This window comes from Parasteatoda tepidariorum, chromosome 2 (assembly GCF_043381705.1).
Source record: "Parasteatoda tepidariorum isolate YZ-2023 chromosome 2, CAS_Ptep_4.0, whole genome shotgun sequence".
NCBI lineage: Eukaryota > Metazoa > Arthropoda > Arachnida > Araneae > Theridiidae > Parasteatoda > Parasteatoda tepidariorum.
The window spans coordinates 52,656,754-52,681,744 of NC_092205.1; the positions used below are offsets into that span (position 1 = coordinate 52,656,754).

The 24,991-nt window shown below is 28.5% G+C and overlaps 1 protein-coding gene across 4 annotated transcripts in view; it reads right to left on the bottom strand.

The window, feature by feature from the left end:
• LOC107446306 (protein C-ets-1) overlaps positions 1-24,991 on the bottom strand; it is a 179,895-nt gene that overhangs the window by 37,146 nt on the left and 117,758 nt on the right. For all 4 annotated transcript variants that reach the window (XM_021145115.3, XM_021145116.3, XM_021145117.3 and 1 more), the window contains 2 exons: positions 19,062-19,262; positions 12,974-13,231 (listed from right to left, as the gene is read on the bottom strand). In XM_021145115.3, the coding sequence (XP_021000774.1) occupies positions 12,974-13,231; positions 19,062-19,262 (459 nt within the window). The remainder of the gene's footprint in view (positions 1-12,973; positions 13,232-19,061; positions 19,263-24,991) is intronic.

Sequence of the window (24,991 nt, forward strand, 5' to 3'; positions counted from 1 at the left end):
ATTGCAGAGCAATTACTTAGGGTGAAAAGGTATGGTTGATCTAACTTACTTGCCTCCCCTTATTATATAGTCAAAAATTAAAGCTTAAAATAAGTGCCACAAATACCCTATTGTAATATATAATAATGGTTTTGTAATTGATATAAGACAAAATTATCGGTTAATACCATAAAATGTTGGAAATTATAAAATTTATTATTTTAAACTAATTTATTATTATTATGTAAAAGAAATTGTATAGCATCATAAACTCCATAAGTTAGCCAAAACAAAATATGCTTTATAATTAAAGAAGAAAAAAAAATATTTGATCTAAAGATATACAAAAACATATATGGTATACGTTTGATACTAATCTTTTTTTTTTTTAACATGATGTTATTGATGTTTTTTTATTTAGTGTAGGTCAATGTAGTGTGAATTTATCTGTTTCATGTTGGTCATTTGTGCACTAGTTATTTTTAAAAAAAATTATAATGATTTTCTGACTGACCTGAACAGCTAAGGAAAAAAGGTAATTAATAAAATTCTTTATTTCAAACATGTAATTCCATTTTTCAGGAACGTAATTACACTGAAAAAAAAAGTATAGCCATAACTACCAGAATTTCTAGCACCATGGAAACACTATAAAACTTGGTGATTTTAGTAAAGACATATGGTTTTATAATATGTTATAAAATACAATAAAGAAAGAAAATTTTTAAATGTTTATCAAAATTTTATAATTAATCAAAAATCGTTAATTTCCTCTGCTTGTTTTCATACTCATGAATATATTTAAAGTTATAGAGGAACGAATAGTGAATTCGTGTTCTCAGAAAAATCGGAAGACAGGGGTCACCCATAGATAAGGACCCCCCACGTCCCAAGTTCGAGGGTTCTTTCAAAGATAAGGAGGGGGTCCCAGAAAAAAGGAAATCGAATTCTATATTTATGGTATAGACGGGAAAAAATATGTTATTTTTCTTTCGAATACAGAAAAGTTTACCTATTATAAAACCTGGAGTTTTTTTATTAAATTTTGTTTCTTCTAATGTTAAGCAAAATAATCCAAGAAATTTCAAAATACAACTATCGAACTATTATATCTTTTATTTTACCCTTAAATAGAATGCACTTTCTTCTATAACACCATCAGAAAAATTTATTTTTAAAAAAATAGCTCGTTTGTAGTGCTAAACGTTATTTTTAGCCCAATTAACCCTAAAAGAACTTCTGTTTAAAAAAAAACACTATTTTTTTAGTAATTATATAATCAATTAATATAATTCCAAATTGGTTGAAAAAATCTCGAGAATCTTACTTTAGTTATCAAGGGCTATTACAGATTTAAAGTGAAAACCCATTTTCGCTAAACTGGAAAAAAATCTACTCTTTTAAGTTCCGTCTTTGTGAAATTTTGAAAAATCTACTGATAATTTTGCAATATGTAAAAACGAGGTTCTGTTTTGGTGGGGGACATACAAAAAACATGTTCTTCAAGGAGTTTTAGTTAAAAATTATTAATTTAAGACGTCATTGATTCTGTTTTCCAAAATAAACATTCCGGGAAAGTTTCATTTTCTCATCCAAATTCTTGGTGAAGGTTTCTTCCCAATTTTTGGTTTCTACCATAAAATATATTGCCAAGGATCCCTTTTACCGATAAAAAAAAATTATTTTTTTTGAATGGTCCATTAATGGTTTCAAATTTCTTTTAAAATGGCTCCCTATAGTGAAGCTACTTATTTCCATCCTCTACAGATCTTCGCATTACTTAGAAAGATATCTTCATTATAAAAACACTTTTCTCAAAATTGTGCACAAATGTGACAAAGATTTTCGAAACAAATAGTCGAATTCGAAAACCCATGTATCATTGAATAAACCATATACCAAAAACCATTGAATATTCAGGTGCTCAACATTGAATAGGGTCTAAATGGCACATCATCCTCAAATGTGACAAAGTTCAAAACGTTTATATCAATCAAATATCCAAAAATAAATTTTAATTCGATAAAAGTTCACTACATTTATTTTCATTGCAAATTTATTTCACAAATAAAGAATGTCTTCAGATCGGTAATCAACCCTTTTTTGCCATGTTTATTTTTACAAATGAAGATGGATTCTCAGAATTATTACAATTCTGAGGATGCCACTATACACAATAAGTACATGGGGTCTTCAAATTCGATTACATTTGTTTCGCTGCTATTAAGACATATTTTTGCTAAAGCTTTAGTGCTACATTTTTCTTTTACAGTGCTGTGCCACTAACTTTTAATTGTATTGATTCATTTATATTTGGGCATTCTTAAGAATATCTTAATACTATTGTTATTACTAAAGATAATTAAGAAAAGAATTTATATTGCAGAGCAATTACTACAATTATAAACAATATCACTCAAATTTTCTGCAACCATAATATGGTGCGAAGTTGAAACATGTAAATTTATCTTGGTTAGTACGTATAATCAATATACTTATATTATGTTAAACTGCAGTATACGTATATTGATTATACGTTATACTAATCAATCTTTGTTGAAATCGATGTTACGTAATAGGATAGTATACATATATTAATTATACGTTACACAAGTTAATCTATATTCAAATTGATTATACGTCTTGATTGTATGATACTCTATGGTTCACTACAACATGGTTTAATTTAAAAACCATAAGGTTTCGGGACATTTTCCCGGTTGAGCTGGTTTATACGCGAATCTGATCTAGATTGATTGAAAAGAAATAATTGAAACCTTGTTTCAAGTGCGTATAATTTTTTTATGCAATAGAAATTTTTTTATTTTTTAAGAAGCAGATGGTAACCAACCATTTGAGTGAATTAAAATATGTCTTAAAAGATACTTCATTGACAATATTAAAAAAACCACAATACATATATATCAGGGTGAGTAGCCAAATTATTCAACAAAAAATAAGCACCTTTTAAGCACTTTTCAAGCACTCAAAAAATATTATTAAGCACTTTAAAAAAATATAACTAGGCAGGGTTGGAAAGTTTTTGGCAATTGACGGTTTTTCCTTGTTTTAACCGTCTTGTCAAAAAAAAAAAAAAAACTTTTGGCATTGTTTTTGACAATTGTCAAAAATCATGAAATTTTGAATCATGTAAAACTAATGGCGTTTTCATACGCTACGGACTGGCAATAAAATAAGCCGAAATAGATTGGGGTTAAATTTATTCTGAAAACGATGAATAAAACAATGTGCACTGCGTCTTTCTGCATAATTTGAAGCGAAAATCAACATAGTAAAGGAAAAATCTCATCTTGAAAAAGGGAAAATTAAGCACTTTTTAAAAACACCCAATGAAAAAAGCACCTTCAAGCGCTTTTAAAAACGAAAATCGAAAATAAGCACTTTTTAAAAACGCTATGCACCCTGTATATATAAATATGAGTTAAAATTATACGTTAGTGATTCTGATTATATACATTTGTAGTATCTAATCTTTCTACGAGACATGTTTATGATATATTACATCAAAAAAGAAATTTTAATTCAAGCTTAAAGTCAGATTATGTGCCGAAGCTCCATAAGTTAGCCAAAACAAAATNCTGCAAATTGCACAAGTGCGCTTCAGCCATAATTTTGGCCGTGATTAGAAATCTAAAATTGCATCTAGAAAACAGTAAGTTCAACTCGCTATTCAAAGCATTGTAGAGACTAATCGCAAGAAAATAAAATTAAAGGTAACATACATTCAAATTGCAGTTTTCTTTCTTGGTTATTTGTTTGTTTTGCTTTGTCTAATTTAGAAATTTACGTAAATCAACACGTTAAACATTAAAATAAACTGAAAACAGAGTTAATTTCAGTTTTAGGAATGAAAATCGATTATACGACGTTATCGTTTATACGACGTTTTTCGGTGGTCCCTACAGCGTCGTATAAACGATGCTCCACTGTATAAACAATAATTCCGCTTTATTTCAAGTATTATTGTATAAAGAATTTTTGCTATATAAAGACTTATTCCACTTTGCTTTAAGTATCATTGTATAAAGGATTTTTGCTATATAAAGATTTATTCCACTTTGCTTTAAATATCATTCTATAAAGAATTTTTGCTAGATAAATACTTATCCCACTTTGCTTTAAGTATTATTGTGTAAAGGATTTTTGCTATATAAAGACTTATTCCACTTTGTTTTAAGTATCGTTGTATAAAGGAATTTTGCTATATAAAGACTTATTCCACTTTGTTTTAAGTATCATTGTATAATGGATTTTGCTATACCAAGACTTATTTCACTTTGCCTTAAATGTTATTGTATAAAGGTTAAAGAATTTTACTATATAAAGATTTTTTCCGCTTTGTTTAAAGTATCATTGTATAAAACACAATTTTTTTGCTTTGCTACATTAATATGGTACATTAAGCTAAATTTTCTCAATAACAATATCTCTCTGAATGCGCTAAAGTTGCAAACAAATTTGGATTTATGAAGGTAGCGCTGCAGATTTACTCCATAAATTCTGAGACCAAGTATAAGCCTCCTTAAAAAAAAAATTTCTCTTTACAGCTGAAACGTTAATATTTTTTTTCAATCAAGAAAGTACAATCTTGTTTCGTAATTTATAAATAGTTAAAATAGTGAAGTTAGTTTTAGGAATTGAGCTACTGCCTTTTCAGAATGTTAGCGGAAAGGCACGAAGTTATTCTAATAAGTCCAAGTTTGTTTTATAAGTCCAAGTTATTCCAAGTTACACATAATATTTTAATTCTTCAAGAACTAAAAATATACCAGGAAAAATTCATAAAAATAAAAAGATCAAAAATTAATTCACACAATTCATTAAAATCCAGTATTATCGTTCTTAATTCCTACGCCAACTTAATCTCGATCCAAATAATTCACCAGGAAATCGTTTGCTAACTTAAGTAAAAACGGTGTAGAATATAAAAATAAATAAAAACTTACCCAAAATTATAACAATGAAGAGTAGAACATCTGATAAGGAAAATAAACGGCTATTTATTTCCAAATCACGCGATCTTGGCTAGAATCATATCCAAGAGAAACGCACACCACAGCTACTGAAAACTCGCCAGACTCAAGGCTGTGGCAAAACCGAATATGATGCTTACTTCTTGATAGTTTCCTCTCAACTCCGCTTCCGGAGTTTATGTGGACTTGAAAGCACCTTTCACCCCTTTCTGGGTCCTCCCCTCCTCCACCGCTTCCGGTCGCGGGCTGGCTTTTGTGGCAGGTGATCACCGGCCGGAAGCTGAGGAAACTCCTCCACTGTGTCAACTCCCCCACATTTTGTTTGTAGGGGGCGAGCATTTGTCTTTCTTTTTTATCTTTTTTTGAAAAGATTTTTTTTTATAGTGAGCGGTAATGAACTCTATGAATGAATCGTTGGAGTATATTTCCGTATCAAATTCGGTGTGAATGAATGAGAAAGATTGAAGGAAAAGGTGTGTTAGGGAATACACTATGAATTTTGATGAAAACTGTACTAAATCTCTTGAATAATCCGAAATAAATCTGGTTACTGTGAATAAAATGAAACAGAAAGAAAAAAAATGTTGGAGGTTTATTTTTCTTCCTCAAGTCAAGAAAAATATTTAGTTTTGTCATACTAGTTAAAATTTTGTCTTATTTATTATTTAGTTTTGTCATTTGTTTATAGGGGATGAGCATTTGCCTTTTTTTTTATGTAGCTTTTTTATCTTTCATTCTTCTTAATTTTTAAGTTTTGTCATACTTATTATTTAGTTTTATCGTACTTATTATTTAGTTTTGTCATACTTATTATTTAGTTTTCCTCATACTTATTATTTAGTTTTGTCATACTTATTTAGTTCTGACATACTTATTTAATTTTGTCATACTTATTATTTAGTTTTGTCATACTTATTATTTAGTTTTGTCATACTTATCATTTAGTTTTGACATACTTATTTAGTTTTGACATACTCATTATTTAGTTTTGTCATACTTATTATTTAGTTTTGTCATGCTTGTTATTTAGTTTTGTCATACTTATTATTTAGTTTTGTCATACTTATTACTTAGTTTTCGTCATACTTATTATTTAGTTTGATATACTTATTATTTAGTTTTGACATAGTTATTTAGTTTTGACATACTTATTATTTAGTTTTGTCATACTTATTACTTAGTTTTGTCATACTTATTATTTAATTTTGTCATGCTTATTATTTAGTTTAGTCATACTTAGTATTTAGTTTTGTCATGCTTATTATTTAGTTTTGACATACTTATTATTTAGTTTTGACATACTTATTATTTAGTTTTGTCAAACTTATTTAGTTTTGTCACACTTATTATTTAGTTTTGTCATACTTATTACTTAGTTTTGTCATACTTATTCTTTAATTTTGTCATGCTTATTATTTAGTTTCGTCATACTTATTATTTAGTTTAGTCATACTTAGTATTTAGTTTTGTCATGCTTATTATTTAGTTTTGACATACTTATTATTTAGTTTTGTCAAACTTATTTAGTTTTGTCACACTTATTATTTAGTTTTGTCATACTTATTACTTAGTTTTGTCATACTTATTATTTAGTTTTGACAAACTTATTATTTAGTTTTGTCATACTTATTATTTAGTTTTGTCATACTCCACATTTGATAACAAATAAAAATAAAAATGAATATTTGATTTTTATAAAAACTGTGCTAAATCTCTTGAATAATCCGAAATAAATCTGGTTATAGTAAATAAAATGAAGCTAAAGAAGAAAAAAAATTTTCCTTTCAGTCAAGAAAATTACTTATCTGGTTCATACTTCTTTAAAACTTGTGTGTTTCCAGTATTTAAATATTCAATTAAGTTTAAGTTATTCAAAATTTGAGAGTAGTAATACTACTTGTTCGTTATTTTTAGTAAAATAATATTTTAAAATATCCGAATATACATCATTTTCATTTGTTAGTCAGCATTAAAAAAAAAAAAAACACATTTTGTTTCTTAGTTAGAGATGTTACTTTTATTTTTTGAACTTGTTTGTGCTTAATATTAAGAGATTTAATCAAATTTAGGTTACTCAAGATTAATGTATAAAATAAAGCTTTTGAGAATTTTAGCGTATGAAATAATTCCTAATTTATAACCATATTTTTAAAATGTTTGGAAATTTACCTTCATTTATTAGTTTTTATTAAAACCTGGTGTATATTTTAGCTCTTGATCAAAAATATGACTTGCTGATAATGTATTTTAAAAAACATATTTGTTCTCAACATTAAAGTTACTAATAATTAAAATTTTCAGTCCTCACTTTTAATGTTAAAATATTTCAAAAATTGTTCTAAATTCTTATTACTGTTTGTTAGTTAGTAATATAAACAGATATTTAGAAAATTTAACACCGAATGTTAAAGAAATATTTGGTGTGACTTTTCTTGTTGATGAAATTTAAATGCGAGTATTCTTATATTTAATAAATATACGCTGAAATTTACGTTTAAATAGTCGTTTATAATACTTCTGTGCCTACTTATTTTTTTTTTTTCATGATGGTAAAATGATAGTTTAAAAAAGCAGGGAACTTAAATACATATTAATACATCAATGCGAATAAATAAATGATCAAAAAAATAAAAATAATTAAAAATACTTCATGAAAAAAGCTAAACGCGCGAAGGAAATTTTATTGTACAATTAAGACACTAAGTATTAAGAAACAAATTTTGTTGTATCTTAAAACGATTAATCATACTGTAAGAATTTTCATTCTAAAATTATGGTAAAATAAACGGTGTCCAATTAAACGTAAAGTTTATGGTAAAGAACATTTTTTTTATCCTCGCGGTTTTGAAACCATTTACAAGTAATAGAGTTATAAAATCATGAATACAAAACAATACGGTTTTTTAACCATTTACAACTAGCATGATGTCAAAACCGTAAAAAAGAAATTTAACTGCACATAAGAGCTAGGCTTTTCTTTATGTATTTGGAATTGGAAAGTGCTAGAGCCCAATTGGGAAGTGCAGGACACTGGAAACTACATAAGTTGAAGGGAATCGGAGGAAATATCTTGGTATGAAAGCTGGGATTCGAACCCTACTTCTGTCTGTCAGGAGACTGACAGATTAACCCTCTCGGCTATACCATGTATGTAGTTGCAAAAAATTAAGTGGATTCATTATGTGAGATTAGTTGGTGTGATAAAATTCTAGTTGTTAAATCGTATTGTGTGAAAGCAGTTAATAAACGTTTTTTTTTTCAAAGTTAACAGTTTGATAACCATCTTATTTACGGCTATTTGACTGTTTTGTTTGAATATAGCAAAATAACAATTAAATAAATTGTTATTTAAAAAAAATTTCCGAGAACTTTTCTAACAGTATACATTTATTCACGGTGAAAAAATTCGAAATGGATTTTACGGATGATGAACCTGAAGTTCCGATACTTCATGCCGTAATTTGATCAGGAATTTTTTATAGCGTTGTAATAAGGGGTCGAAAAGTTATAATACCCAACAAGAATAAGTTTGGCTAGGGCATGTATTTTTTACAAAAAACAGAAAACTACGTAGTACTTATATTTGACAATCCACATCCAATAATGCATAACACCAAAAATACAATACGCAATTTTATCTAGTTTGTAATCCAAAATTGTATTGACTTTACTTTAAATTCAATAAAGCTTAAGAATCTTTATCTTAACTTGGCAGCGCTTATTTTTCCAAGTCAATTAAAAGAAATCTGTAAAAAGTTTTATATAAAATAGAATCAGCCTTAGTGATTAAGCATAAAATGAATTTCAAATGACTCAGACCAGATAAAAAGAGAAGTTTGTTTCAAATGTAGCAAATTATCAATGAACAAGGATACACTTTTGACATTGAATTTACAGTTTTGACATTTTCAAAATACAGGATACAAAAAAGAGCTCAAATATTTTGTATTTGTCACGAAAATATTTCTCTAAAAAAAAAACTTGTTTTGTAACGATAAATTAAGGGCAAATATTGTGTCACGCTTTTGCAACAAATAAAAGATTGTGGACAAAAAATATATCTTCGTATTTTTCACAGAAAAACTGAATAAAAATGCTTAACATTTTATACATAAAAATAAAACCGCCCAATGAATTTTATTTAAATTACATAAAGTTTATTTAATTGAAAAAGAGTGATAAGTAATAGAAAATATAGGAAAAAAATATTAAAAACACTTTCTAACAATTCATATTTATTAATTTAAACTTTCATTTTTTTTAATTATATTATAACAGCATTTTACAAGTTTGAGGCTGTATTATAATTTTAAATGAAGCCCACATGCCAGAATATCACACTTAAACAAATAATAGGTTTCAACATAATACTTTATGAAAATTCAAACAAATTTTGAACAAAAATTTCAGAGATTAAATATTATTTATCTGTTATGTTATAACGGTTCTTAATTTTTTTTCAACTGTGGAACCCTTAATGATCGACCTTCTCTTGATGGAACCCTGAGACCTAATGAATAAATTTCATCGCCAGTCGTCAACACATCAATTAAAAGAAAGACTATTAATTATTTTGACAATATGTAATGATCTAAATTTTTGTAATTAGTAAAATATTTAGAAAATGAATGAAGGTTGAAATTTTTTCATTATAAATCGTTTTATCAATATTAGTCTTTAAATTGGGTTTTATGTTAGACATTTGAATTCACAAGTCTAGTTCCTATTTTTTATTTTAGTTCATGCCTAACCTAAAATATAGTTTCCGTTATTTAGAAGGAATAAAATAACGAAAAAGAATGAAAAAAAACGTTGAGAATGGTTATTATAGAAATATATCTCTTCATTGTTGTTTTTGGTTATTTTTATTCGACGTTGAGAATGGTTATAATAGAAATATGTATATCTCTTCATTGTTGAATTTGGTTATTTTTATTCGATTGAATAATGCGATGAAAATAAACGTTGAGAATGGTTATTATAGAAATATATCTCTTCATTGTTGAATTTCATTATTTTTATTCGATCGAAAAATACGATGAAAATAAACGTTGAGAATGGTTATTTCAGAAATATACCTCTTCATTGTTGAATTTGGTTGTTTTATTCAATCGAAAAATAAGATGAAAATAAACATTGAAAATTATTATTATAGATATATATCTCTTCATTGTTGAATTTGGTTATTTTTATTCAACGTTGAGAATGGATATTATAGAAATATATCTCTTCATTGTTGAATTTGGTTACTTTTATTCGATCGAAAAATACGATGAAAATAAACGTTGAGAATGGTTATTATAGAAATATATCTCTTCATTGTTGAATTTGGTTATTTTTATTCGATCGAAAAATACAACAAAAATTTTTAACAAATGCATATATCCTTTTCATAATACATTCATTTTATTGTAATTAAAAAAAACATTGTTTTGAAATTTCTTTCTTCACAAGCATTTCAATTAAATAATCTCATAAAATAACAGAAGCATTAAACGGATTATTATTTGAATATAAATTTAATTACAAGTTTCGAATATCATAAAGGGTTCCTAACTCTCGGAACCCCTGTGACCTTTCCATGGAACCATAGAGTTCCTTGAAACGCCATTTGGGTACCGCTTTTATAGAGAAATAAAATTTGTAACAAAAGATCAAACCGTTATGAAATAACAAATTGGAAATTCAAGACGACGTACAGAATCCAAATCAATGTCCAACTGATAAATTCTGGATTTTTGGCAAGGTATGAGAATTAAACAATACAGCTCAACAAATCGAATTCCACTGTTAAAATTATGAAATTAAAGTTCTTTGTATCCAAACGAAAACAAAATATTCTTCTTATTTTAGTTTTTTGAAATTATTAAATATTTGATTATCAAATTAATTAATTATATATTGAAATTGAATTGAAGGCAAAAAAAAAAATCTTAGAAACAGAACATAGGTGAACAAATCATAATGGAATATACGAAGTTTTCAAACTTTATTTTCAAATTTTTATAAATTCGTAATTCTTTTGCAAGGAATAACAATTGAACAACACAATGCAACATGTCAAGCATTATTTAGATTTTTATTCCCATTGTTAAAATTATCTTAAAATAAAATTCATTGTTTCCATACGAATGGCAAATTTCATTTTTATTTAATTTTTTCTATCTGTTATTTGAATAGAAATTAAGAAAAGACTGAAACTTAATTGGATTCTGAATAAATTTAGATACGAACAAATATAATACAATATAAATGAACAAAATCATTGCGTAATCATTCACACTTCTCAAATTTCGTTTTTAAATCCTGATTAATTCTTAATTTCTTTCCCCTATGCGTGACATTCAAATGATATAACTCACAAATTAACAATAATTTGATTTTTCCCCAATTGTTAAAACTTTAAATATTAAAATGAATTCTTTGTATTCAAACGGAAGGGAAAATTTTCTTCCAGTTTTATTATTTTGCAATTTATTGTTTAAACAGCAATTAAAAATAAATTGAAACTTAATTGGATGAAGAAAAATGTTATAAAAAGAATATACATGAATAAATCATTATGAAACTTAACATTGTTAAAATTTTTGTTTAAAATTCCGACAACTCATTATTTTTTGTCAAGACGTGAGGATCAAACAATGCAACTCAACAAATCAAACATTATTTTGAATTTTTATACCCATTGTTAAAATTATCTAAAAAGGAAATTCTTTTCATCTAGACGAAAGTCTTTTTTATTTATTTATTTTTAATTTGGATAACAATTAAGAATAGATACACTGTCAGAATTTTCATTCTAAAAATTACGGTAAAATAACCGGCAACAGTCTGTTCATCCAATTAATCGTAAAATTTACAGTAAAGAACATTTTTTTCCTTTACGGTTTTGAAACCGTTTACAACTAGTACGGTAAAAAAAAACGAAACCTATACTGTTTTTTAACCATTTATAACTAGCATGGTTTCAAAACCGCAAAAAAATGGAACTGGACATGGTGCTGCCATCTATGCGTAAATAAGAGCATCGTATTCTAATAATCCAGGATCAAAAATTTGGCAGTGCAGGAGAGACTTTTCATGTGGCGACGGGAATAGAGGAAATATTGTGGTGTCAACGCTGGGATTCATATCTCAATTCTGTCTGTCATGAAATTGACAGATTAGCCTTCTCGGCTATAATATATATCCATCAGCAAGGAATTAAGTGGCTTCATTGAGCCTAGTTGATGCGATAAAATTCTGGTTCTTTAACCGTATTAGCTGAAAGCAGTTAATAAACGGTTTTTTAACAGTTTAAATACCATCTTATTTGCGGTTATTTGACTACTTTGTTTGAATATGGTAAAATGACAACTAAATAAATTGTTTATTTAACCACTTTTTCCGAGAAATTTCTAACAATGTATTGGATAAAATATATTTTTTAATTGAATGCAGAAAAATCTCAGTACAGGACAAGAAATGGACGAAATGATAATGGAACATAAGAACTTACTATCTATATAAGGTGGCTGGAAATTTCTAACATTGTATTGGATAAAATAGATTTTTTAATTGAATGCAGAAAAATCTCAGTACAGGACAAGAAATGAACGAAATGATAATGGAACATAAGAACTTAATATCTATATAAGGTGGCTGGAAATTTCAAACATTGTATTGGATAAAATAGATTTTTTAATTGAATGCAGAAAAATCTCAGTTCATGAAACGAACGAAATGATAATGCAACATAAGAACTTATTATCTATATAAGGTGGCTGGAAATTTCTAACATTGTATTGGATAAAATAGATTTTTTAATTGAATGCAGAAAAATCTCAGTACAGGACAAGAAACGAACGAAATGATAATGGATCATAAAAACTTACTATCTATATAAGGTGGCTAGAAATTTCTAACAATGTATTGGATAAAATAGATTTTTTAATTGAATGCAGAAAAATCTCAGTACAGGACATGAATGAAAGAAATGGTAATGGAACATAAGAACTTACCATCTATATAAGGTGGCTGACTACCCGGGATTGGTGTGGTCGCTGGACCGTTCATTGATGGAGATATTGGATTAGCACCGTTCATCGCCGGTGATATCGGATTTGTCCCATTCAATACTGGTGTTACTTTTGAATCTCTGAGCGGTGCGTAACAGTAGTCTTGTGGGAAAAACTCTTCCATTTCTGGTATGACATCATACCCGTTATTTGTTAGCAGTTCAAGATTTGTTGGATTGCCTGTTCGACCATTTTCAATGTCTACAATGAACAATGAACTGATTTATGAATGAAATAAAAGTTAAGGTACATTTAGAAAAATCTTTTAATAGCCATTTTAAGAAGAATGTTTACAAGAGATAAATTGAAATAGAAATAAAATATACCATACAATAACACTAAAAGTTTTAATGGATTGATTCTTTTTTTCTTTTATTAGCTTTCTTTTACGCAATTTATTTGCCGCCAAAAGAAGGAAAATTATAATTAATTTTACCATTACACATTTGTTTATGTAAACATGTTTGTCTTACTTTACATTTTAAATGTGTAGAAAAGTAATTAGAAGAGTTGCTAAAATGACATATCATAAACTGCACCTTCTCTTGCCCTTATTGCAACTGTGGAAAAAAATAATGTTGATATCGTTACAGGTATTAAAACACGAAATTAATAACAATAATAATTTGTATTTATTTTTTCAAAAAAGAAGATCACACTAAAAAAACTTTGTAATTTCGCTCTAAAATAATTTTTATTTTTAACTTTTAACTTCTAAACCGATAAATGTCAATTAACACAGCAATTATTTCAATTTTTAAAACCACTTTATATTTAAATATTAATAACAACACACATATCAAGCATCTGGATGATAATGTAGCCTTTGTTTATTGTCTAAGTTCGAGTATAGATTGTAAATTTTCGTGATGTCCGAAATAAAAAAGTCCTTCATTTTATTACATTTTAAAATAAATTAATTAGTACGAGGCAAATAATTTAATAAATACAACAGCAATAGTACTTTTTTTAAGGATTTTACCAATTACATTATTCGTTCTAACTAAACGAATAATTTAATTGGTAAATTACAGCAAGTAAAAACATTTTGCACTTAAGTCATAACAAGTATAACTGCCATTATTTCTGTAGTTAAGGATATACGGTCGCTCACAGAAGAAAGTAAGCACTCACATTTTATTGATATGAGGACAATGCTTCTCCTTTTTACACACTAAAATAAACATTGCTCGTTGCGTGTATCTAGCTCGTTGCGTGTATCTAGCTTTCGTTCAAAATCAATCATGGATTTAAATTAAATTATCTTCACTGAATCAAATATTTTTAAAAATACTGTTATTTAGGAAAATACCAACTTTTCAACTTTTTAAGTACCACTCTTTAAAAAATAGCATGAAAATAAATATGAATGATTTATGCAAGCTTTGCTTATAACGTTTTGAAATATCGAAAAGATTTAAATATGTAAAATTTTCCAGTAAAACTGCATGAAAGCAAGATAATACTTATTTATTTTAAAGTCGACTTCAACTGCTGTTCGATTTCTGTTCTCTTTTGATCGATGCTAAAATACTAGAATGATAATAAATAACTCTAACAATAATTTGTAGTATTTAGTCAACTACATATATATACATTTCCTTTTCTCATTGCCTAACAAATACTATAATGTTAATACTACAAAGACGAGTGCGTATTAAAAGCAATTATACTGTTTTAAATTTCGAAATTCATGCGTTTTTCTTTTCAGATTAAAAAGAAAGAAAAAAAAAAGATTAAATATCTCTCCTTAATTGATTATTAACCAGCTGGATCTCGCAAGCTCTTTCCCAATCTAAAGCCTTTCTTTCTTTTCATGCTATTAAATATCACATAAATTGAGATTAATAGTATGTAAATGAGACATTCAATACCAGAAAAGTGGAAAATGACTCATAATCGCCTTTTTTTTTATTATTCAACCTTAGAATACCATAGAACGAAATTCCCGCCTTTTCTTCATTAGAACAATCCACAAATTCGAAACGCTCGTAATCGTCTGCGCTTGAGAGAAGGGAGACCACACTATATCGGTCATTCCAAGCATGGCACCCTAACTTTATGAGGTTGAAGCGCGATTATTAAGTATGAGTAATCCAAAGTAGAGGTAGTAGTAGATAGATAGTTGGATTGAAGCAAATAACAGAGCTCAACAATTGGCAGAACTTGCGACACGGGAGCGACAAACAATAATTATTGTGTTTCGCTGGAAGGCCGAATCGAACGATTGAGATCTAACTTATCACAACGTTAAATGCAGCACCATCCCTTTCTTCCACCCCCTCCGCCTTTTAAAGCACACTTTTTGACAACAATCAAAGAACAAAGGATATATTTATTTTATTATTTTACTTTTAATTCATCTCTCTTGAGTTAGTGTTTTTCTTTTCTTTAGCATGGACCATTCTTTTTTATGAGGTACCTTTTGTAGTAATTAATGAAGTAGGGACAGGCTCGTGCCAAGCCATATGACCCAACCTTTGCATCTATTTGTAATGCTACTTATAGAAGAGTGTTTATTGCTTGTTCTTTTGTAATTGCGTGGAAAAATGCTGATAATAATTACCTTGAGAATTCTTGATTTCGATTATTCAATGCCTTCGATATTAGCGTCAGAGAACGTTAACAATGAGGCATTGTTTAAATTGAATAATTATGTATGATAAAAAAAGATTTTTAATTTTTGTGCTATTCCTATGCAGCGAAAACAAAATGTCAACAATTTTCTAAATCCAACAGCTACCGTTGACAATTCTTTTAAAAAAAAAAATTAGTATTTTAGTTTATTCGTCGATTCTTTAAAATATAATTTTCTTTCTTTACAATAACGTCGCGCTTTAGAATGACGTAATTTTAACACAATATTTGCAAAGAATTTTAGAGATGTCACTGAAAAATTTTATCGCATAATCGGGATTAATCCAGAAAATGCGATACTTGCGAATTGAATTGCTGACTTGTAAGATTATTTATTTGTCTGTATGAATTGCTAACTACCCAACTGTAAATTAAAAATGTAACGAAAAGCATGTGTGTTATTTGTAAGTTAGAATGTCAGGAAGTTTAAATGTTAATGTTCAGGGGTGATAGTGAGCCCTACTCAAAATTCCTGAAAATTTCTTGAGTAAAATCTTTAATAACGCATTTCAAAAGAATCAATGTCTTTATAAATTTAAATCATAGATATTTTCAAAACATGAAATTCTAAATAAATTATATGCAGCATAATTTAAATGAATGATTATGCATAAGTTTACCTTTATCTTTAATCATATTTATTATTCTACCAGAAAAAATATTAACAATGATAGAGATGCCAAATATAAATTCTAGTTCTAATATTTTTAAATGAAATATACAAGAATTTTTATACATAAATGTGATCGATGATTTCTTGAAACTTCTGGGCCTTGTATTCCGGAAACTTTCGGATCGCGGTAAGCGAAAAATCCGGAAATCCGGATTTTTTTCCGGAGCACAATCATCTCCGAATGTGTAAATTATTATAAAAGGAACATGAAGGTATAGGTATAATGAAGGTAAGTGTATAATGAAGGAATAATAAGATATCTCTTTTGAGGAACCTTTTGTAGTAATTAATTATATTAGCACAGGCTCCTGCCTAAGCATAAGAGTCAACATTTTTTATTTACTTGTTGAAGAGTGCTTAAGGCGTGTTGATTTTTTCCGGAGCACAATCATCTCTGAATGATTAAATAATTATAATAAAGGAACATTAAGGTATATAAGTATAATAAAGGTAAGTGTATAAAGGTAAGTTTATAATAAAGGTATAATAAGATATCTCTTTTGAGGTACTATTTGTAGTAATTAATTATATACGCACAGGCTCCTGCCTAAGCATTAGAATCAACCTCTGTATTTACTTGTAGAAGGGTGCTTAAGGCATGTTCTATTGCAATCGCGTGGAAATATGCCGATAATAATTACTTTGATAATTCTTGATTTAGATTAGCCAATGACGACACTCTTAGTGTCAGAGAGCATTGATTATGTGGAATTGTTTACATTGAATAATTAATTATGGTAACGTTTTTTTAAAAAAATTTGTGCAAATCCCGTGCATGTTGCGGTTTAGAATAACGTAGGGAGATGAATATTTGCAAAGAGTTTTAGGGGAATAGCATAACTTGCCACTGAAAATTTTTATCACTTGGTGCGATGAGCAGGCCAGTAAATGTGATACTTTTGAAATCGAATCTCTAACTAACCAACTATAAGTTAAAAAAGTAACGAAAAGCATGCATATACTAATCAGTGAAAATCTTTAGTATGTTTAAGTGTTAATGTTTAAAATTTTTTCTTTAAAAAAAAGCAGCCTTGTAAACAGAAATTATATGAAAAATTAACTTTAATCTGTAAATTTATTTTATATTATCTTTTCGATAGTTTTTTTTAATACGTTAAATAATTCAGACTTTTATTCTAAGTAGAACTTTACAATTAGCATAATATCACCATTTTCAATTTCATTGAAGGTAATCCATATTTTTATAATAAAGCAATTTAATCGCTTCAACTGAAGCAAATTAATTATTTTAAGATAATTTTATAAGCTAGTGTCGTCTAAAACAGCGAAAAATATCTAACATTCTATTTTGAATATCACTATTTCTCTTTACTTTAGACTGATAACAAAAGGAAATATAAATGTTTTGTTGATATTTAAATACAGGGCGTAACATACGAGGTACGAACTAAGGCACACATTTCCCCCCATCGAATTTATAAAGAAGGTGCCTTCGTGCATAGATACATCTCTTATCAGAAAAAAGTAACGCCTCTTTTTCCAATATTGCTAAGAAAATATGACGCATGCATAACCTGATCAGTCTGTGCCTTCTAAAAACAAGAGCTCTTTATCATGCAAATGTATAAAATAAAAAAAAAAGAATTAGCACAAAAAAAGAGAAAGAAAAAAGGAGCACAAAGATTATTGAAGAACTATATTACTTTTTCTTCTCATTTTATGATAGTCCCATAAGAATATTGTCACCTGTCTTCTGTTTCACCAGAATAAATAGGAATCTCGGGTAATCAACAAAGCAACAAAATGTCATTGAATTTAAAATGGAACCATTTGTAAAATTGAATTGGGTCTGCGCAGAATGCAAGCCAACTAAAAACTAAACACTCGTTAGGTGTGGGAATTAGATGATTATATGGTTCAGGTCAACTAAAAAATGAATATTTAAATGTGAGAATTATTCAATGATTGAGAGAACTTATGTTGATTGAGAGAGTAGATCAAATTAAAACTGAAAAAGGTGCGAGAATTATGCAATGATTGAGTGTGTAGGTCAACTTAGAAATGAATTTGGCGTGAGCATTATGTGGTGATTGAGAGAGTAGGTCAAATTAAAACTGAATTAGGTGTGAGAATTATGTAATGATTGTGAGTGTAGGTCAACTAAAAACTGAATTAGGTGCGAGAATTATGTGATGATTGTGAGTGTAGGACAACTAAAAACTGAATTAAGTGTGAGAATTATGTGACGATTGAGAGTGTAGTTCAACTAAAAACTGAATTAAGTGATGATTGAGAGAGAAAGTCAACTAAAAACTGAATTAGGTGCGAGAATTAGGTGATGATTGTGAGTGTAGTTCAACTAAAAACTGAATTAAGTGCGAGAATTAAGTGATGAGTGAGAAAGTATGTCAACTTAAAACTAAATTAAGTGCGAGATTTATGTGATGATTAACTGTGTAGGTCAACTTAAAACTGAATTCAGTGTGAGAATTATGTGATGATTGTGAGAGTAGGACAACTGAAAACTGAATATTTATAAAGTGTGAGAATTGGGTGATAGTTTAGAGCATAGATGAACTATAGGACGAATCTTTCTAAAGTAGGAGAATTAATGTCGATTTTTAAATTTTAAGTCTTTCACCTTTGATATCGAACTACAAGTTATTGCTATAAGAAACAAATCATAGTAAAGCTTGACAATATTCCGCTGAGGAAAATTTACGTAAGACACATAAGAATCTATTTCAAAAAGTGCCTTACCTCTTAAGAGCCTGTCCAGATGATCCCACAAGATTTCGCCAACAAAACTGGGAGCCAAAGACAAAAACAATTCTTTCCCCAGCGAACACATATCTTTACCCTTCATTCTGAAATTTTCCGTGATCACTCCTTCCAAACTGAATTCCCGAATCGCCCAGTATAGCCATTGGATCACATCATCTTCACTCCACGTTCTTGGATCTGGAAGATAAAGTTTGCGAAGTAAATAAACAAATGTCCTCCCTTGTGACATTGCATTGTTTTAGAGGTGTGATTATGTATTTTGCATGCTTAGGTAATGGAAGAATATACAAACATTCAACGGTCCGACTGGAATGTATCTTTCTCAGATATCCAGAAAAAAAAATGGCCTTGGCAATTTCCTGATAAATTATCTCAGAACACGCGACTGTGAAAATATATTCATGAATGCTTTAATGGGTGTGAAAAAAAAATCTCCATGGTATCATGTGAAACATATGTCTAGCAGGCTAAACAGAGGCATAGCCGCTGAGCTTCAAAATAAAACCAAACAAAAATAACTCGGTTGGTTTTAATACCTGCCTATGTCAGCGGTTCCCAAAAATCCTAGGGTTCCGTGGAAGAAGTTAATGGGTTTTGAGAATTCGGACTTTTTTTTAAACATTTTTGAAATGTGTAATTATATTAAGATTCAATCAATAATCCATTATTTGCTTAAAATATTTTGGTTGCTTTTACAATATTTTTTTAAAGTAAAATGCCAATAAAAAAATAGCACACTTTTTGTGGGGGGAAATGTATAGTTTTTCAAATAATAATGTATTGAATAAACTATGAAAAGGACAGGCATTTATAAAATGTTGCATGAGTACTTTCCATCAGGCCTTTCAAACCAAAATAAAATAACTAGATAACAAATAAAGAAATGTGTTTCCCTAATAGCGACTTTCAACATTTATAGCAATTCTTTCTGGTTTCTATTTCAAGGAAAATTATAATTCGGCGTCTTTTATTCATTTTAAGCTTATGTTAATGCATAAAAAACAAATTCATAACAAGACTAGATTCAGCTTCACGACTGTGAATTCAACTATCGGATATATAACCCGATAGTTGATTATAATTTAAGATTATTAATGGCTCGGGATAGCCTGGTTGGTAGGGAGTTGGAGGTTGGACCCATATTCAAACGTTCATGAGTTCTATCCAAGCCGGCCGAAGAGTTTCCTTGCAGTAAATGGTGATTGGTGCAATTTAAATCTCTCGGGCCCCAAGTTCCTCCATGTTCCCATCAATCCAAATCAATATCACTGGGGCAGGGGTGATTGTAAGCCCAAGTCAAAACTCCGGAAAATTTCTTGAGTAAAAAAAAAGTTTAAACCGAAAAATTAGAAAAAAAATTTAAACCAGGTTTTTTCCTTTTTCTCAATATTTCTTTGTTTACTTAAAATATATTTAAAATTTTACGCATACCTATACCTATGTCGACCTGGAGAAGTAATTGAAATTTACAAATATGTCTTTCTTGAGTTTATCTTTTCGATANTAGAATATGAATATTAATCATGTATATAAGCTTATAAAGTATCTCTCTGACTCTCTCTGACAAACAAATAAAATTAACTGTGTTTTTAAGTTCCACCTTTGAAAATTTGATTTCCGGAAACTTTTGTGAACAATGATTTTTTGAAACGTCTGAACCTTCCATCTCCGGTATTTCGGATTACGGTTAGCGAAAAATCCGGAAATCCGGATTTTTTCCGGGTCAGCTCTGCCGGGTCAGCTCTGATTTCCGGATCAGCTCTGCTGGGGGTACTGAAATGGAGATTGATCGTTCTCTGGATCAGGTCAAAATTACGATCTGTGGATGAATAAATAAATGTGGATGTATGAATGGGTCCGACCTATAAACGGGCTGTGACGAGCGTGTGACTGAAGTCGTATTCTTGGCCATAGATGGCGCCACTAAAAAACGAAAACGCACCCTCTGCCTTAAATTCACTTGGTTTCACCCAGCAGGTTTGCTGGTATTTGGCAAATGGTATTAGAAACAACAAGATTTTTAATAATAAAACGAGGAAAAAATTTCAATCCTTTTAGTAAATATTTTCAAAATAACGTAGTCTTTTATAGGTTGATATGTTAACAATTGTCTTTATATACTTTAGTTATTAATGCTCAATTACCGTTCCATAGCCGTAAAAAAATTGGGAATCGCTGGTTTATATTATTAGTTGCAGAATGTTAAGCAACTTTTTAAAAAAATACGTACATTTAAGACAGTTATTTTAATTTTTACATAACAATGGTAAACAGATTTAAATGAAAATGAGATTTACAAACGGATTACTTTAATTAAAAAAAGGCAATTAGGGTATTACTTAAAGTTTTAAATTATAAAGTTCCGAAAGTTATTTAACTGCTTAAGAAAACTAGAGCTTCAAATTAGGAAGAAAAAAATTCTGTATCGTACAAAAAATTTACTTTACAACAAGGGGAATCTGAAAGTATTATAGCTTTGTCGAAATTAACGCAAGACTTAAAACTGTTTTACTAAACATAATCCAACACAAAAAAATACTTCAGAATTTTTATTTTATTTCCTATACAAGCATAAATTGAACAATGACAAATATAGAATGACTTGCATCCCTAGAACTCTTCAACAGTTCTTGAAAATTATTTTTCAATCCAATCAAATAAGGGCAATTTACACCCCCTATTTCAATAACCCCCTATTTATATTTTAATGGGGTAGATTTTTTTGAAGATATATAATGGTTCTATTTTACTTATAATAAAAAGTAAATTGAACTGAAAGTATAATTGAAATTGAACTGATAAGTGAATTGATATTTAATTGATAAATCAATAGAATTGTTACTGATATATCAATTAAACATTCCGTAATGAATAATTTTAAATTGCTTAAATAATAAATGAAATTTAATCAATGAGTGAATTGAAATTTATTTAAGGAATAAATTTAAATTCTATAAATTGATAAATAAAATGAAATTCAATTGATTAGTGAATAAAAATTTAATTGAAATAACCTGATAATTGCATTCAAATGACTTTAAGAGTTTTCTTGAAATAGAAAATATAATTTGATAAATTTTCGAAATAGAATTCGGCATAAGATTTAAGAAAGGGTATACAAAAACATATTAACTTACACGTGTCACAAACTATACAATAATTATTACTTTAAAAGGTTTCTAGTTAGTGACTTATTATATTAGGCGATATTTCTTTGAACAATTTGCAATTTAGGACCTTTTATGGTTAATAACTTTCCACGTTTAACCATTACGCATTAAGACAATAGTTTCCAAAAATTTATGAATATAGACTGCACCGAAATTAAATTGAATTACATATAAAAGAAATGTGGTAAAAATTTATTGCTAAGTTTTTCTTAATATTTGCTAACAATAAAATTGAGATTATTTGCTATCCCACGAAACTCAATCAAAGGTTTAGACAAAATAATGAACCAGAATAATTTATTATACCATTTCTGCTAACAATGTCATCTGCTGGACCTCCAGACTGATTAATAAAAAAAAATGTGTGACATAACCACCAAAATGTCCATTTATGTAGAGGTATGTTTTAAAAGCGGTCAAATACCTTATCTGAAAGGAGTGTCTGGGTCTAACTGCAACTGCAGCTGGTCCATTTCAGCTGCTTCTTTTTTTCACTCTTCACCCGCGGAATCTTTAACTTTTGAACCATTGTTTGAAATTGAGACTTTGGCAGCGGTTTTATTAGAAGTGACGTCACTAAAGATGGCGGTTTCTTTTGTTCAAGAAAGGAATGATAATCATTAGCAAGAATTTTGGTGACAATGAAAGCATCTTGGATATTTTTTATTTATTTTTTTGCAATGTCTGCTAGCTTGGTATAATATATAGTGGGAGGGTCGTGAAAATATTTTGTTCGAGGAACGTTTTTAAACATATAATTCGTGTCACATTGCTTACTTGTTCTTTTTTATGGAAAGTATTTAGTTCGCTAATAACTTTACATTTTTGCTAAGCCATTTCACACCAAAAATTCACACTATAATTTCTTAAAAGTCTAATTTATTTATTTTGTATTAAAATTGACTGCAGCTATTTTAACTCTTTCGTATTAAATTTAGTTTTCGAAATAATAAGTAGTAAAGTATTTATTATATGAATTTAAATGCAAGTAATGTTTAATTGTTTCAGTTATTTAAAACTTCACTCAATGATTAAAAAATCGCAACAGCAAATTATTACAAAAACATAATAACACGCAATGTAACATCATAACAGATACATATTATAAATATAATAAAATAACAAATTTTTCTTTTTCATTGACTCTCAAATGATTTAAATACGATTTAACTTTTTTTATTTAACAAAGACAATAATGTAATTTGGTTGCTCCTTTACTTTATTTTTCATTTTATGTTTAAAAAAAATAATTCGGCCGTATTATTTGCAGTTTAGATATGCTTTAATAATCTTTACAATAAATGATATTAATATGGTTAAAATTCGAAAAAAAAATTTAAAAAATAAATAGAAAGATGTTCAGATTTTTTTAAACTAAAATAAAATTAAAAAAAATTGTATAATGGAGTTTTCTTACTGACGAATGTAATAAATACATTTGAACTCGGTGTACTGTAGTAATTACATAATTCCGGCTCAGTATAAACGTTTAAAAATTTATTTTTCAAACTCAAATGATTTAATGTAAATACGATTAAACTCAGTTAACTAAACTAAGGACCAACAATAATATAAAGTTGGAAAATATTCTTCTTTAAATGAAGATTCACCCATTATATGTCCTAAAACAGAAAGTTCTAAAAACTGCGACGATGGTTTCAAAACAGTCGAAGCCACTGCAGAACAATTTATGTTACCTGCAGAACTTTTTACTCCTCTTCCTTAGAAGAACAATTTAAGATCAAATTTTACTGAAACTCTCAGACTGTTAATAATTTTTATTTCATTACGTTATACATTAATAATTTTTTTGTTTGCCTAATTAAGGCTGCTTTTTTGAAATTTTAGTTTGTATACTAAAATTATTCGAAATTGAAAGAAAAAAAAATTTAATAATTTTACTAGCGAGTATTGTTTTCTTATTTTCGAGGACACACGAATAGCGTTTGTAATTAACTCAGGTCTTGTTGTAGAACAGTCGACATAATTCTGCCAGATATATGTAAAATTAGTTTGGAAATATAGCCGACCAGACTGTGTAGAGGTCAGGAAACTGGCCGTGCATCAAAAAGGCTCTATGTTCGAATCCCGGGCTTCAGATGCCTGGATAGACGAAAGGTCATTCCCCATGTGGGCATTGTAAAAAAGAAAAGTTTGAAAATATATTAAATAGTACTTATAAAACTAACTATCTATTTTTAATTAAGATCTAAAAAAAGTAGAAATAAAATACATAATTGTTGAATTTTTTAAAAAAAAATTGCAGTATACATTTTTTCTTGCTCTCAATTACTTTAAATGCACTTGAACTAGGTGTATTCAAAGGATCAACAATAATGAAGAGAAAAATAATTATGGAAAAATAATAAGAGAATTCTTCAGTGGCACGCGCCGCTTAAAGTTATGACGACATCTGCTTTCTTGCACTTGCGGCAGCTGCTGAGCAAAATATGCAAGTGAAAAATGTCCATAGGCTCTTGACTGATTAATGAGCCGCTTCGGGGATGGCATGCATTAATGTGCCTTTCTCCAAATGTATGATGTATAGCCTTCTGGGATTATTTGACACTGGCACGCGCCTCTTTCTCTGATCATTTCGCTTCCATTGCAATCTCGTTTCTTTCGAATTACAGAAAAAACTTTCAGGTTAATGTTTATCATTATGTTAATGAAGTAGCCTATTAGTTATATCCTTTGTTATCGGGGACAGGTTTTGCAAAATTGTTGTCTTTTAAA